General features: G+C 43.7%; 1 protein-coding gene across 2 annotated transcripts; it reads right to left on the bottom strand.

Annotated features, from left to right (window-relative positions):
* Positions 1-494: 494 nt before the first annotated feature.
* Positions 495-17,276, bottom strand: LOC118230995 (ellis-van Creveld syndrome protein). Of its 2 annotated transcripts, XM_035424358.1 has the most exons (22): positions 16,783-17,276; positions 15,885-16,004; positions 14,863-14,949; positions 13,913-14,133; positions 12,519-12,603; positions 11,913-12,011; positions 11,584-11,721; positions 10,143-10,304; positions 9,452-9,668; positions 8,497-8,645; positions 8,088-8,186; positions 7,456-7,668; positions 6,820-6,929; positions 6,420-6,630; positions 5,827-6,042; positions 5,078-5,222; positions 4,330-4,432; positions 3,894-4,020; positions 2,603-2,693; positions 2,410-2,494; positions 2,077-2,191; positions 495-1,828 (listed from the first exon to the last, which is right to left on the bottom strand). In XM_035424358.1, exons 1-21 carry the CDS (start codon positions 16,960-16,962, stop codon positions 2,125-2,127), a joined length of 2,925 nt encoding a protein of 974 aa, XP_035280249.1. In that variant the 5' UTR covers positions 16,963-17,276; the 3' UTR covers positions 495-1,828; positions 2,077-2,124. The 2 variants fall into 2 exon arrangements, with proteins under 2 accessions (XP_035280249.1, XP_035280248.1); XM_035424357.1 differs by having other exon boundaries at positions 495-2,191.
* Between the last annotated feature and the right edge of the window lie 15 nt (positions 17,277-17,291).

The raw sequence follows: 17,291 nt of genomic DNA, 5'->3' as shown, positions 1-17,291 counted from the left end.
ATACATCCGGGATTGTTTTCCTGATTTTATCCAGGCGTTCCCAAACTATGGCCACATCAGACAGAACAGAAGTTCCTGATCAACAAAGAATACCTCAGGAATTCATTTTTTGAAAAGCCAGCAAATTTCCCTTTTGATCCCGAGTCAGTACCACAGTGACATATCGCAGGAGTTTCCTTCAAGAAAAGGCTGATAATGGATACTGATGCATTCAAAAATCAACTGATGTGATGCCAAAATAAATTTTAAAAATCTCTAGCAGTAATTAAAGCATTTTCCCACCATAATAAGCATTACGTTATTCAATACACTGCGGTGTTCTATTTATATGTACGTGGTGGTAGACATGGAAAACATGAAGGCTGAACCTGTTTGTGTCTTCTGTGATTAATAATCCTTCCAGTTGAAGTAAGGATCTGCCATCACTTTACTGTGTACAATGCATTTCTTTTTTGCACTTAAAATTCAATAATATTGTAACAAAAACGTTTGGGACAAAGACATATTTTTATTGATTTGGCTCTGTACTCCGCAATTCACACGTGGTTGAAGCTCACATTCTCAGCTTTTATTTACACATTTTGTTCCATCATGTAGAAATTACAACCCTTTTTTAAATAGTCCCCCATGTTTCAGGGTATTATAATGCTTGGGACAAATGGCTGTTTTTTCTGATTAGTCAAGTGTGTTCAATTGCTTCCTTAGTGCAGATGTAAGAGAGCTTTCAGTATTCGGTTTTGATTCTAGCCTTTCGATTGCCTTTGTAGTCTGTTATTGGCATTTGTCAACATGAGTTGTACCAATGAAAGCAGAATGCGTTATGAGGCTGAGAAATAAGAAAAAAAAGTCAAGAGACATAGGCCAAATCTAACCAAAACCAACTGTTTGGAACATCATTAAGTAGAAAGACAGCTCTGGTGATTTCTTAAATAAAAGATGAAAATGTGCACGTCAACCACATGTTAAAACGCTTTATTAAAGCAAAATAAGCGGGTCGATTTGTTTTTACTTAAAAACCAGTCATCTTTCATTTGTGTCTACAAAGATTTAATGTGAACCGCAGTGCAATGCGAAGGCAGTTCATTAAAGGCAATCTAACAAAAAGGAATTAGCTGCTAATGGGTGAGCATCATTTGGCCTGCCTGGTTCCAAGAAAAAAACAGTCCAAACCCATTTCAGCATCATTAATCAAAAGTGCGCTCCCTGCCTACTCTATTTGTACGTCGTCAGCCACTGCTGATGTATTTGTAATCATCTGCAACAGCACAGTTTTTCATTGCACTGTCAAAGGGAAGTTTTACTGCACGGCCATTATGGACTTCTCAAAGCGGAAACCACTGCTTACAGGCAGCAGCCCACGATACGCTAAATATTAACCTCAAATACATGGTACTTCATAATGGTATTTTAACTGATGCCATTATGTGAAAGCGTGCTGACGTAATACCTAGTTTCTGATATTATGGCACATAGCAGCAGTGGAGACACATTAGCAGCACAAGGACAAGGACAGACCCACAGTCTTTTTCCTTCACTAAGCGGGAAAGGTCCGACAGTAAACATGTATAGTGAAAAACTTGCTGTTGTTAACATTTAGACCCCCGAAGATGTCTGCCAGGATGGTCTCCGACCAAAGATGAAAGGACTAACAAATGTGTGTATATGCAGAATGTAACACATAAAACCTGGAAGGCAACTTCCAAATCCAAACTGAGGAGCGGGTGGAGTCACTTCAGCTGTAGGAAACAGTCCCACAGCAACCTAATCTTCAGACCACTTCCAAGTGCCTGATGTTTTCCTGGCTTTCTCCATGTTATTTGGAAAATGTCTCTTAAAAACATGGTTTTAAAATAAGGAGAGAGGGTTTTTTTTCTTTAAAAAATGTGGTGTCCTTTGAAAGTCTGCAGAGCACAGCACTTAAGCTGAGTGTATGAAAAGGCCTCCCTCCTTTCTCTTACCTGGAAAGGGCCTTCGTACACGTGCAAACCAATAAATAAAAACAAACAAATGTTTCATGCCACAGCACCTCACCTGACCCTTGTGTTCGTATAAGAAAAAGGAGTTTGAACCCCCTGTACCAATATCACAGCTCTTTATTTACAGGCCTGCTGCGTGATACAGTGATCAATCTCGCATTTCTTTCCTCTTCTTTCTTTTCCCGGTCTCTTCCAGGAAATATCCTTGCTCATGTCTGGAGAGGGAGAGAGTGAGCGAGAGTGGGAAGAAGAGAACAATGAGAAATATCCCTTCTCAGGCTCAGCAGTGGCAGTGGAAAAGTCTGCATGTGTCCCATGACCCTGGGGAATACTATCAGAGCCTGCTGTGTAGTGTGGGAGTTGTATGTGAGTAACTGGTAAGCTGCAGGGTTGTAGTTACTAAGTAGAAAGTAGGTTTTTGATTGATGAGTACCTGGGATTTCCAGGGCTTTGGGGGACACAGTCGCTCTCTTTACTGACCCCAGTGTTCCTCTTACATTCATCCTGAGCTTCCTCGGCTGCAGAGACAGACAAACATTTCAGACAGAAATAATATAATATCAGTTAGACAGCCATATTGGATAGTAATAACCATGAGTAAGGCTGCTTCAGCTGAAGCTCCTAACCTGTCTGGCTGTCCGCGTGTTCGGACTCCCTGCTGGCCAGGGGCACTCTGGCCAGAGTTGCCAGTCGATTCATGAAGGCTTCCTCTGCTTCCTGAAGGAAGAAGAACCCATTTCAACGCTTCAGTCTGGAACTAAAAACCCTAAGCCATCGACAGGAATCGCAGCCTCGAACCAGGAGACTGGCTCCTAGAATCAAAAATAGACTGGCAGGCTTCTGATTGGCTCGGTCAGAAGAAAAATACTCAGCCATTGGCTCAGACTGTGCCCTATACGATCAGACATTTTAATAAGGATCATATCATTGGTTGAACAAGGACTTGGTTCCTTTACTGCTGAATAAGCACCTCCTAGCCAAATATTGGTCACCTACAGGTAACTAGTTGTCATCAGACAGAGATGCGTCTGTCATTGGCAACAGCTCTCCAGTAGTGCTGTATAGTGTGTAGTTATGAAAATGGTCATGGGTTCATAGGCGCGTATATCATAGAAATGTGTGCAATTCAGTGCAATTACTTGAGCAGTGTACCAGTGATGTGAGAGAATAACAAGGATCTACAGTCCTCCCATTTTAGAAGCATTTGCTCCTGAAAATTGTGTGTTGTATGCTGGAAAAAAAACTGGAAAAATAATTTAGGAACACATCTACTAAATTGGAATTCATTAGTACGTTCCAACATTTATCAACTTAGGAAAATGTGCAGAGCCCTGAATAGTACAGTAAACTAATGATTCCATATGAGAGACAAAATTGGAAACCTCCCACCCTGTCAAAAAACAGAACAATGAACAGGCCAAACGATTAAGGTGACTGAGCCAGGGACAGGCAGAGACGGGGTTCTGTGATTTATGTCCCTCGTCAAACTTCAGGTTCCAGCGCATTGGCAATTAGTCAACGGCCCCCGAAAGCACGAGCCAACCGGCTCGCTGCGCCCGGCCAGATCCACGGGAACCGGTCGTATCAAAGGGCGAATCAAAGCCCTCCTGGAGCGTGAAGGAAGAAGGAGGCAGCGCGATCGGTGAACAATGACGGGGTAGGAGTGACCCGTGCAGCTAAAGTGAAGCCGCTCAGCTCGACTCCTTCAGCTCTCAGCCGTAATCCAGGGAAGAATAAAAGCCATCGCACCAGGTTAAGAGGTTACAGACTCCCTCAGTTCGGGGGGGGACTGTAATGAAGCCGGAGACCTTTTCTTTTCTTTTATTCGCCAACAGAGCTGTTCTTGGCTCTGAGTTAAACGTTTCAAGGTCCACTAATTTGCAGGTGTGTAATGGACCTTCTAGCTTGGTGCTTTACCTGAAGCTGTAGTTCAAGATTCTCTTGCTCGCGGTGAAGGTCAGACTTCCTCTTCCTCAGTGTTTCATATGCTGCCTCGAGATCAACATCGTACTGGGCCAGGATCTTCCTCTTCTGCATTTCAACCCTTTCAGATTTGGAATAAACTGTCGTTTATACTCATTCAAGCTTTAGACAGTTTAGGTAACAGTTTAGTTATATACTGCAAATACAGTTGGTAAATAACACAGCCTATGTAAGCTAATGCTATTTTTGTTTATAATTCTAAAAGTAACTGTCCGGGCTACGTGTGAATACTTAATGATGGCAGAAGGGCTGTGTGGCTATATTATAATATATAACAAAATAAAGCAGTAAGAGGTTTCCACAGATAAAATTGGATTCTGGCTGATGGGAACAGTCGCCTGCATAGACGGATGTTATGAGACCCTGGTACCTCTGGTGAAACTCCCTGGATGTGGGCTTCCTCTCCCAATTGGCCAGTTCCTTCTGCAGGGCTCTGTACAGCAGGCTCCGCCCACCCGCCCTGTCGCACTCTCCTGAGGAGACAGAGAAACATCACCTACTCACCAAAACCTACAGCAGCAGCTCACACTTATGCACCGTGACAGTTACACACTAGCGCTGCCACCCTTGGTTATCTGTGTCAGTAATGCTGGCTTGCTTCTTGCAGAGTTGTTTGATAAAACAACTGGAAAAAATCTAGTGTGGAACTTTGTGATTAAAATGGATGAAACATCAGTGTATGTTCACCTTCAATGACTGCATCTCTCCTCTTATACTACATTATTTATTTGCTTTGCAGACCCCCTGGATATTCACAGAAGCAATCTTGGGTAATCTGAGGTACCACGGCTAAGGCTGCAACAGCAATGCCCTTTGTGGGAACTGCAAATAAATGTAACCCTAAGAAGCTCCTTATTAACTACATAATTCTTCCACTGTGAAGTGCTATAATAACACTGATCACAGATCAGCTCCAATGCCCTGACAATGACTAAAGTGTAACTGATCCCAGATCAGTTCCAAAGCTCTGATAAGGACTAAAGCATAACTAATCCCAGATCAGTTCAAATGTTCTGATAAGGACTAGATCACATTTCATCCCAGTCCAGTTACAATGCTCTGATAAGTACTACAGCATAACTGATCCCAGATCAGTTACAATGCTGATCCTAAATCACCTCCAGTGCTCTCCAGGTTGAGCTGAGGGTCCTGCTGCTGGGCCTTGGTGATGCCCTGGATCTGGGTGTAGTAGTCCTGGATGAGGGCACTGACGGACCCTCGCGTCACATACACGCTTTCTGAGGCCGCCTCCACCAGGGGGAGCTGCAGGGAGACGATGCCGTTAGCGCTACTACTGTTCAGCATTCTGTGCTCATGACAACACAACAGGAATCGATAAATTCCTTGTCTCAAAACAGACATACTTCTGGAAAAAACAAAGCCAGCGATCACAATTTTTCCACTTAACACCTGGAGAAGAGCACCATCGCCTAGCATTCTCTGTGTCTTTAAATGAGAAACAAATGTGACCACATATTAGCAGGTGATACCATTATTAATCCAAATGAGGTGTTTATTCACATAATTAAGATACAAAGTTTAATGAGCAAATGGGACGTTCCTGTCATGGAGAACTGTAAGGAAAAAACAACATTGTGATAGCTGCAGCGTGATACATATTATAAACATTTAGAATGTAAATTATGAATTTAATGCAAAACTTCATGCATTTGATTTCAATTGTACAGAAATGCTCCAGAGCATCCAATATACTCACTGACTAAAAACAGTGTGAAATGGCTTGATAATAAAATTGCAAACATTACTCAGTACTGTCACTCTGTTTTGTGTAAAATACATAGCTTTATTACACTCTTTTTTCATGCAGGGTTCCAAACCATTAGCACTGAGTTTTTTCCCTTATTACCTTCCTGCTGTCGTGTGGGTGGGGCTGAGTGGAAGGCTGCATGTCGCCCTGCCGATGAATACTGTGGGCGAGGGTGTGGCCCATCAGAAGCTGGGCGTGTTCCTGCAGAAGCTCCGCCCCAGTGTCCAGCTCTGAGAGGAACTCCTGCTGAAAGCCCTGACCAATGAGATGAGCCTCTGGCCCCAGGCGCCTTTCAGCCTCACTGGCAGGACAGTCCTGCAGGAACATGGGATACAGGAGGAGGAAAATTAAATTCCATATTAGGCTAGCTGATACAGTACCTTAAGAATAGCACTGGGAGTCAGGCTAAGAGTGTGCTAGCTGGTACAGTACCTTAAGAATAGCACTAGGAGTCAGGCTAGGAGTGTGTTGGCTGGTACAGAACCTTATGAATAGCTAAGGGATTCAAGCTAGGAGTGTACTAGCTGGTACAGTACCTTATAAATAGCTCTGGGAGTCAGGCTAGGAGTGTGTTGGCTAGCACAGTACCTTATGAATAGCACTGGGAGTCAGGCTAGGAGTATGCTAGCTGGTACAGTACCTTATGAATAGCACTGGGAGTCAGGCTAGGAGTATGCTAGCTGGTACAGTACCTTATGAATAGCTCTGGGACTCAGGCTAGGAGTGTGCTGGGTCTTGCTGCAGTCCTCCAGCTCCACCACCTTTGAGTCGCTGAGGGAGGGCATCTTCAGCCTGGAAAGCCTCATCTCCTTCAGGGCCCTCAGGGTGAAATGACGAGCCATAAACAGCCTCTGCACTGCTGCCAGGAGGAGGCGATGTTTCTCCTCCATTAGGCTATCCACACTACAGAGAGATACAACAGGATCAATCAATTCATCCATCTAAGTTTTCACTCAATGTAATCTATATCCTTTCATCCAAGTAATTTTAACATGCAGTTCCACTATCTGTCCAGCAGAGGTCTCCAGGTCTCTTTGGGGGAAGACCACAAGCGCTGTTATTCTGTTTATGTACTCATCAGGTACCGCTGACCTTTCCTGCAAGTCTTTCTGCTTCACTGACATCCCCCTGAGGATTTTCAGCTGTTGATCACACATATGCCTCAGACTGGCTGTGACCAGTGCTTCCTCTTCCAGCCATACCTACAGAAAGAAGAAATGCATGAAGAATATGTATGCCAGGGCTGCCCAACCCTGTTCCTGGAGAACTACTGTCCTGTAGGCTTTCAATCCAGCCCTAAAAAGCACACCTCTTTCAACAGCTAGAGATCTTGTTGAGCTGCTAATTAGTAGAATCAAGTGTGCCAAATTATGGTTGAAATGAAAACCGATACGATGGTAGATCTCCAGCAACAGGGCTGGACAGCCCTGATATACACAGGTACACACACAGAATATGCTTATTTACTGCAAGCCAATATTAAGATCCATCCATTATAAATATCAAGGGATTCATTCATCATTCCCTCTGTTAACTGGCTCAAACCACTACTGTACACTAATCTAAACTCGCCTGGTGTTATATAGAATACCGTGTGTGTGTGTGCAACGGTGCTGATGTGTAAGTAGATGTAGGCGTAGGTGTAACAACGTGTTATCACAATGGCGAAGCAAAAGGAAAGTTCCATTTATCAATTTGTCCTGCTCCCTCTCATCCTCATCTGTCTACCTGTCTGTCCAGGTCCAGCTGCTCCTGCAGCGCCTGCAGGTTCTGTTTGGCCGCGGTCTCCTCTCTCTGCAGCTGAGCGCTCAGGTCGCGGTCGGCCTCCCGCCTCAGCCGGTCGCACCCGTCCGCGGTCAGCTGCGTCTGCGCGGGCAGCGCGGTCAGGAACAGGTCCTTGACCCGGTCCGCCAGCTTCTCCGACCAGGAGGAGTGGACCCTCTGGAGAAAGCCAGCGGTGAAATGCTTTCCCCCTCCCCCCCTTCCCACCACCCACGGCTCACATCTCACTTCAATTACACCCATCTCACAGCACAGTGGAGAGAAAGCGCAGACTGTTAAAGGTCGGCTTTAGTTCAGGCAGCCAATTTCATAGCTGAGATCGGCCTTTTAAACTCTATTTCTGATGCATTTTACACACAGACACAAACACAGAAACACACACACACACACACACACAAGCACACACACACGCACGCACACACACGTACACACACATGCACACACACAGACACACACACACACACACAAGCACACACACACGCACGCACACACACGTACACACACACATACACACACACAGACACACACACACACGTACACACACACGTACACAGACGCACACACACTCCGCTGTTCACCTTCCACAGCTCACACACAGCCTCCGTCACACTCCATTCCTGCTGCTCCTCCAGATCACTGCTCTGCTTCTTCTGTTTCTCCAGAACCTCATAGTACACCTTCAGAGAGAGAGAGAGAGAGAGAGAGAGAGGGGGGGGGGGGAGATGGAATGAGATAGAGACAGGGGAGAGAGACTAAGGGAAAATATCATACTCCTTCCCCCTTCTCACAGAGATACAGTATTGGGAGATAACTAGCTTTTAACTGTGTTTCTACCAAAGGCTATACCAGACAATGAAGGGCTTGGGTGCCCATGGAAGGAATCCATATTTCAATGGAACTTCTCTTTTTAGGACTCCTATCCACAGATTACTATGCTCTGTAATTGATGACAGTTGAAAACTACAGCACTGAGAGGAAAACAGAGACCTTCACAAACTCCGGAGGGTCCCTAAGATGCTGTGCATTGTCCAGAGCGCGGCCTCTCTCTTTAGCCTGGCTCTTCATTAGCTTCTTCTTCTTCACATCGGCCTTCCTGTACATCTCGCTAACCAGCTCCTTTGTCTGCTTCATGCATTCTGCGCACGGCACAAAGGAGATAAACAATGCCTTGTCATGTAATGCAATCTGACAAGTAAAACTGCAAGGGAAAAATACAATTTCACAGTACAATCTGTTCTTTCTGATTTTAGCGGGCCTGGGATTAATTGGGAAAAATGAAAATGGCTGTGCGTTCGTCTGCATCGCTCAGTAACGAACCACAGTGTACATCTGTAGAGCCATGTTGAGCTGTAATCACGATAGGGGTGTGGAACAGTGGCCAGAGCAGCAGTTCGGATCAGTGGTCAGAACAGTCCTAGCTACACTGCAAAATACATTACAGTCTAATCCCTCTCACCCTGTTGACAGCACTACACACTATTCTCTCTGCTCCCTCCTGTCTTTAACCCTATACATGTCCACCACGCTGTCATACTATGCACTCCTTCCTCTGTTTGATCATATATTTTTCCCCTTCTAACACCCTATATGCCCCTCTCCTCTATAACACTCTATATGCCCCACTCTCCTCTATAACACTCTATATGCCCCACTCTCCTCTATAACACCCTATATGCCCCACTCTCCTCTATAACACTCTATACCACAGAGATACTCAAATCCTGCCCTCTAGGCCACTAATACTGCTGGTTTTCATTACTTTCCTCAAATCAGGACTGATTTAAACCTGGGACACCAGGTGAGTTAAATCTCTGGCCTATCAGTGCCATTAATTCATCAATTAACTATCAGACAGAAAAGAATCAGTACTACTGGCCTTGAGGGCCAGATTTGAGCACCCCTGCCGTACCGCCTCCCGCCCCCTCTCTGCCCCGCCCCTCACCCTCGCCGCAGTGCTGCAGCTCCTCTTTCAGAGCGCTCTGGAGCTCAGACAGCATCCTCTCCATGTGGCTGAAGCTGAGCTGGCCGTCGCTGGTCAGCTGCTCCAGGGCCTTGGCCACGAGCCTCAGCCTGCACACGGCCTCCTGCCTGAGCAGGGCGGGCCGGGACTGGAGCCACGCCCTCAGCTCCTCCCACCACAGGAACTTCTCCTGAGTGTTCTGCAGAGAGACGCACACCAGAGACCACTCGCCACACGTTCTGGCTTCCAACTCCTATCCTGAACCCGCAACGGATCTTGCTTCAAAAATGCAAAATGTTCTATGTTGCACAAATGCAAGAAGTTAAGGCTTTTTGTCTCCTAAGAACATAAGATGAAATTAAAAATATAATATTTTAACATCACATTATCCTTGGCAGTTGTTTATTCTTAATACACTAATGGAACTCTTCTTAATGTTCAGGGAAACGTCCCTCAGCACTTATTTAACTCTTTAAGGTGCAAGATCACAAATTTGTGATTAGAATGTTCTTACCGGAACATTCAAATGCCGATGTAACAATTACTACGGGTAACTGAACGCAATTACTACGGGTTCCAGAACACTGAATTTTGAAGAAAAAAAAAACATCACAAAATACCTGCCCTTCAAAGGGCTAATAAAGCTCCATATTCTCTCCTCTGTCTCTCTTACCCTGGTATCAGAAATCTGGAGCTCAGCCAGCTGAGTCTCCACCTGCAGGAGGCTGTGGATGAGGCTACGGGTCGTTTCCCGCACCACCTCCCCCGAGAGCGCGCCGGGTCTGCTGCGCAGGTGGAGGCAAAGCCTCTCCACCTGCCTGCTGAACCCCATCACCTGTACAGGGAGAAGCGCAGAGTTCAACATTCACACCTATGAACAGAAAATATGATTTAACACATCCACCTGTCAATAGGAAACCATGCAACATTCACTCGTCAAAGCATCACTATCTACCTACACAAACTATTTCACACCTCTTCTGGTCTATGCCACACTGTGAACAAGGGTTAGCAACCCCGGTTCTGGACAGCCATAGAGTAAACTTGCTTTTGTTGTCGCTACTCAGCACTTAATTGACCGTTTGAAGGAGTTCATTTCACAGATATCTCCCGTTACTTGGTTACCAAGGGGAAAACAAAACCCAGTGAACCCCGCAGGTCTCCAGCAGCAGAGTTTTCAGACCCCTGCTACAACATATCCACGTGTCTATCTATCTACCGTTATATCTGTTATGAAAAAAAATGATACCATCTCCAGACGTCTGCTGAATCCCAACACCTCGGGAGAGAGTCGCAATGCTACACATGGGCCTAATGCTGTTTTGTAACAACCATCCATCTGCACAACTATGTATCATTTCTGCCTGCATCCACAACCCCACTTTAATTCACAAACCCCCCACGTCTGTCGAGACCAATGTATTGTGAGCAGACGGGCTGTCACATTGTTCATCAGCCAGCATTCAGTTTTCGCAACGAGAACAAGGCTGAGTGAGAGGAGCAGCTGCGCCAGTATCGCAAGCTAACTGCGCTTTCATTACGCCCGTTAAATCAACAATTAAGACGTACGGCGCACCGCACGCGCTGAGGCAGAAACGAGCAAAGCGCTTCAGAGGAGGGTTCGGAATAATGTCGCTTTCTTTTAGTGTTTATCCCTGCCGGTATACAAACGATCTCCCGTGGGTGTTGCAGGCTGCCATCTGATAAGGTGCATTTTCTCATTTTTGAAACCTCTGCGTGTGAGGGAAGAGACCAGAGACTGCACACACTGAATCCTTCGCCGCTGTTCCGCTTTCCTATTCGTACTCATCAGTCAGCAGGAAATCCAGGAATGTGATTACGAGAAGACAGATTTGGACGCTCCTGCACCTCACGTTCATAAGACAGTATGAGCCAATGTTATCTGCCGAACACCACAATATTAAATTAATACTACACTGCGCGCTATGCTATCAGACCCGAGTTGTGCTGTGCTGTTTGGCTGCGATGCATGTTATGACACATGGTAGTATGAGTGCGACACAACTTTTATTAAAAACATTAAATCTCACTGTCAACAAGATCTATCTTTCTACCTAGTCCACATTTTGTTATGTGTGTATAGCAGCTCAAACCATTTGAAGTCCGTGCTCAAGTCTATCCTTCCCAGCTCTTTCAATCTCTTCCAGAGTGCAGTAGATTGAATTTGGGTCCTCCTTTCTCTCAGAGTTAAACAGCTTCACTGATAGCTCTTTCTTCAAGTCCTGCAGTTCCTGTAGGCAAATATGAACATAAGACCAAGCACACTGCTTAGGCAACACACATTCTGTCTCTGAGTTAGCATTTAACCAATTTAAACTGAATATAGTGAGTTAAATATTCAACTGTTCTAAGTAAACTACTAGTCATACAGGCCAATATGCCTACAATAAATAAATGCACACTATAAAAATGTGTCACATACCCTTTCTTGTATCAGAAGAACTTTACTGTAGAAAGCAGAGTCAATTTTCTCCTTGCGAAAACACTCATCGAAAAGAATTCTGAGAATCTGGAGAAAGAACTGGAGAAGAGAAGATGTGTCACATACTAAATAATACCTGCAACACATGGTATTACCTTGGATGCTTCACTTATTGCAGCCCTAGTTTAAATAGTACTATGTATCCTAACCCTGTACTTGTAGGGTTGCAAGGTCTCATATGAATGATCTTCAACTGCAGTCGTAAAATGATGAATAAAAACGCCTCTTTAAATGAAATGCTCAAGGCACATATTCTTCTGTTAAGGTTATTTTGAAGAAAGCTCAGTTCAAAAACACAATTCAAGGTAACCCAGATCACTTACTGAGCTCCTATTGTACTGACCTTCAATTTTCACTGTGTAAAATGTAGTTAATGTGAGGATGCTTAAGTGCTGCTCTGATATATAATTGAACTGGGCTGATGGATGGGTAAGTGAGGATTTTCCTGTTGAGAACATAACATTCCTGTAATTTCTACCATGTCACTACGCCTGGTTTCAGGCTGAGAAATTCCTTTCATAGATAAATAAGTGATGTCACACCCACCACATGCTTCTCTTCCTGCAGGTTGGAACACAGATGCTGGAAGTTTTGGAGACCCAAACAGTAGAGACTGATCCGGCCCTCGAACCTACAACAGCAAATCCCCGAAAATAAGGTAAAGGAACAATGCATTCATCACAGAATGAAAACACAAAAGACAAGGGTAGTCAGCAGTGTGTGTGTGTGTGTGTGTGTGTTTGTGTATTGCATGCATCTGCTACACCCTGATACTTATTTCCATTCATTTTGGCAGAATCCCTTATCCCAGTTAACTTGACTACATAGTGTTTGCTTTACATGTTACCCTGAAAACTCATGGATATTTACTGAAGTGAGCACCTTTCTCAGGGATACAATAGCAGGCACAGACTGGACTTACAGTAATACTGTAAGCAGACAGGCCAGTTTCACAGAGATAAAACTGCAAGGTAGTTACAAGCTACATTTCTTAACCAAGCTGCCAAACCGAATCTGTACTGTCAAGATTGAATTCATTGAATGCTCGCAGTAAAACTGATGAATGACTGTTTTGGTAAAAGCAGACAGGCTGAACCACTGAGAGGGGAATTCTAAATGTGTCCTTTCCACAGGACAGAGAAAGCAAATTGAACAGCTATTTCAAACAAGACATGGGTATAAGTACAAGTGTGGAAAACAAAAAAAGTTCACTAATGACCTCATTCATCTTCTGAACTTTCCTTTGCCAATCAGCACTCCTTTGCAGGCAAAAGGCTGAAAATGGCAGATTTGGGAAACTGAAAACAAGAATATTTTCTTCTCATGGCCAAAGACTCCCGTGTAATCAAGTGATCTTTTTAAAGCGTTATATCATGCACAGAAAACCAAAGGAAACAAATGTGATTACATTAAGTCTATTTTAATCAGTTGAGATTTGAAATTAAGTTATTCCAGGAGAATTCTCAAAAATTCCAAGCTAAATCTCAAAGAATAGTACTAGAACATTATGCTGAGTTCAAAAGGATATGTGTAAAGAAATGCTTATCTTAAAATTCAAGCAGTTTCAGGCTGTCACTAGATCGAGGGGAGAAACAATATTTGAAGGTAGTGTTAGAGGATTTGTGTCAGCCATTTTACAGCTGCTGTCAGTGCTTCTTCATTGGCCATGTTTGATGTTTTGTGTTTGAAGAACTGTGTTGACTGCAGTGGTGTTTGGTAGAATTGTTGCACGCTTTAAGGTGGTATTTCCAGTGTCCATCACCTACACAGTAGTGTGTACAGTCCCCTAATGGCCATGTTTGAATGCAGTTGATACATACTTTGCTTAAATGCAATGTGTACTATCCCGTGGCAGTTATATTTAAAGGGTGTGTACACAGTTCTGTGATGCCCAAAGTTTCCTACCCTGTTTAAAGGTGGCTGTACGTGTCCGAACTCACCCTGCACAAGTAAACGTCTCAGGGAAATGGCTGACTCTGATGAACCTCTCGTTCTGGAAGGTGTTGGGGATCGGGGACGAGGTGACAAACTGGCTGCTGTCCTCGTCATTTTCCTGGCTGAGTGAGTCCAGGCTGGAGGAGGAGGATGACTCCGGGTTGGGGAGCATGGCCAGCCTGGAGTTCTCATGGAGAGAGGGATTGGAGGCTCCATCTGCCAGAGGCTAATGACGAACACAGAAACAACGGTTCAGCAACCATCAACCAGCAACCATCTCTCCTAGGCAAAATTCTCAATGCTAAACCAACGTTAGCGGAGTTTATATGAGCGTACGTGCACTCCATACAAGTTGAGTAAAAGTTCAGTTTATTTTACACTGAGAATTGCATGTGCTTTAGAGGAAGCTGCTGAAGAAAGGTTTTGCTCAGCTGTTATGCTCACCTGTCTAGGGGGTTATGACTGCGTTTCTGAAAGCAGCTGCAGGATAGAAATCGCCCAAGCAAATATACCGGGGCACTCACCGCCATCTGCTCGGTCTTGACCGATCCAAGAGCCTGTTCAGTAGCGAACAGCCCAGTCATGTGTGACTACAGTTTGGTTAAAATCTCTATCATCAAGTATGGTTTTGTGCAAAACTGAGAAAGGTGGACAGCAAGGGAAAAGGGGTGGACATGACGAAATAGATTGTGCGGAGTAGGTCCAGGGGAGGTCCACAGATCAAAAACTTCATACAGAATTTGAGTGAACTTCACAAAATTTTGCTGGTTGGTGCTTTTGTGGGATTTTATCCCAATATCTGGTGTGCCTTTGTAGTACAGCGAACGTAGGTGGTATTAAAAATTTTAAGAGAACTAAAAATCTTTCAGAACGAACGCCCCCACCCCACCACCACTTTCCCCCCAGGACATGGGGTGGGCAATTCTGCATAATATATTTTTAAAAATGGACTTACTCTGTATCGCTGGTTGATTGGGTAAACAACCTTGGCCTTCAATGCAAACGCAGCAACATCACTGTTCATTGGCAGCTGTTTTCTTTCCTTATGACAGCGGAAGAGAAAATATGGTAAATGATGATATCCTGGAATTCCGAAGTAATTACTCACTGCATTTTGACCTGAATTGCACAGTAATTGCATCTAAATTTTCTTAAGGCTCTGGCAGAGCATTTTGCTGCAGGATAACGGCAGTGACCACTGTGCTGGCAGTACTTTGAGAAGGCAAAAATTAGGGTTGTGAGCTGAGCATTGCAGTCCCCCGACTTAAATTCCATTTTGAACCCTCTGAACCCAGAAAGGTAGCACTTTTTTTATAAACCACCCTTCACAAGAGCTATATGACTCCCCCTTAAGCACAACCTTAATAAGCATTAAAATTATAAATGCAAATAGAAATACGGTGTCGCGTCTTATGTCATGGTAATGTCACTTTCTTCATCAGTGGTGATATAAAAAACCTTACACTTAGTTATTGACATATACATCCACGAATGTTTACTGAGTTCTTATGAAGGTACTAGGTACCGCTTATGAAGGAGTTATACAGCTCTTATAAAGCACCTTCCATAGAAAATGTTATCTTAAGAAATTGCTCTGAAATTGAAACAAAGTGAAAGCTAGGGGCCCTAAGCTACCACTTAAACTGATGTGATTAAAGCTGTCTTTATAGCAAAAGGGTGATCTTGATTTTTAGTAAACTAATGATTAGCTGTTGGTACAGTATTCACTTATTACACAGGCAGTGCTATGTCACAAGGACTAAACTCGGTAGCACTGCAATGTGAGGCTCTTACAGGGTTAGTAATCTTTTAGCAGTGTGTTAATGTAGAGTTGGCAGCTTCTCTGTGGCATGGAGGCACAGTGTGGTCTCCAGCAGGTCTGCTCAAGACTCATTCCTAGTGTGATATAACACAAGAAAGAGGGTGTTGCTCCACATCCAGAGCACACTGGTTGTGAAATGCCACTAAATGACATACCCTTTCATTCAGTGCTGTGCTCTGGCCTGCCTTCTTTCCAACGCTCACAGAATCACTTTTATTGTCCTCTTGGTCCAAGTCATCCGCCTCAAACAGCTTTCTGGTGTCATAGCCCTGAAACTACATTCAAACAAATGCTCACATGATATGCAACTGTACAGCCAATCACGCTGAACTAGCATTACTGAATAGTTACATGTAGTATATGACTTTCATTCAAAATCCACATTTATCTTAAGAAACTGAATCTAGTTATTTAACTGAGGATGTATGCTCAATCAGGTTTATGAGAAAAACGTGTCTGCAGATAGTGCCTTGATAATGAAATCAATATTTAACGCAGTCGGTATTTATTTCTGGGTGCATAGGGACACTTATGCAGGCTATATACATTGTGATTTTATATTGGAAAAAACAATGGACACGTGCACTAAAATTGAAATAAGTATGTGTTTTAGATGTATTGCTGGTAGGCCTACAGCATTTTTCCGGTTCTGATCCGGAACCTGAACGGCTAAACACCAATAAAATCCTTTTAATGGATGGTGCAAACTGTTTCACAGTGACAACTATTTGGTAGCCTATATTTCAGGAAGTTTCAAAATTATCGCAGTACTGCTTCTTATTAGATTAATAAAAGTTGCGTTTCAACTGATTGGAAACGCAATGCCGAATACATCCCCCTCCGTTACTATATAACATCACTGTACATGGATTTTAATAGATAATTTTCTAATGCCAATTCGCGCTGAAAAGGAAGATCAAAAAGACCCTCTCGTGTTTGTGTTACGCTATATCTATGACGACCTCAAATTATTTCCATAAAAAGACTGCATTAAGAAAATCTTTGTTTACATGTGGATCACTACGTAAAACACGTAACAGCCGCAAAGCCTACCTTTCGATTCAAAAGTACAGGCTTCAAGAAAAACACGTACAGCAGCGCTGCAGCGAAAATTCCGAAAAACACTCCGAACACAATGGCTACCGCCAGCAATCCTGGAAAAAGTTGTAAGGATTCGGAAATTTCGATCACTACCTCACCGGAGCATTCTGAAATACTGTCCACATCTGGCATGACTATATATTTCCCGTGTTTATACGCAACATTTTTCAGCAGGCATTATTATTTGGAAAACTGTTACAGTAGCCAATACGTAGGCAGCCCTTTCCATCCTCGAGTTATGACTCTCTTATAAAGACCAATTCAACTAGTTACTTATTCTAAAATAGCTATGTTGTAGAAGTCATTCATTAAGTTATATAATGCCAACATAAAAATGTTATTTAAGAAAACGATCTAGCTATATCCAAATACTACACGAAACAAATTGACAGGACTGTTATTTCTTCCACAAATCCTCCTGAAACTACAATTACCAAATCAAGAAGCCAAAGGATTTTCCA

The sequence above is a fragment of the Anguilla anguilla genome, chromosome 7, assembly GCF_013347855.1.
Source record: "Anguilla anguilla isolate fAngAng1 chromosome 7, fAngAng1.pri, whole genome shotgun sequence".
NCBI lineage: Eukaryota > Metazoa > Chordata > Actinopteri > Anguilliformes > Anguillidae > Anguilla > Anguilla anguilla.
Note: the sequence above shows the minus strand (reverse complement) of the source record. Positions and strands in the feature narration are given on the sequence as shown.

Excerpts from the sequence above, each read along its gene's own strand:
- LOC118230995 (XM_035424357.1), bottom strand. The coding sequence starts at position 16,962 with ATGCCAGATGTGGACAGTATTTCAGAATGCTCCGGTGAGGTAGTGATC. Across the intron at positions 14,134-14,862 it reads CAATCAACCAGCGATACAGA|CCTCTGGCAGATGGAGCCTC; the intron begins GTAAGTCCATTT and ends GTTCGTCATTAG. Across the intron at positions 10,305-11,583 it reads TTGAGCACGGACTTCAAATG|GTGATGGGGTTCAGCAGGCA; the intron begins GTTTGAGCTGCT and ends CTCCCTGTACAG.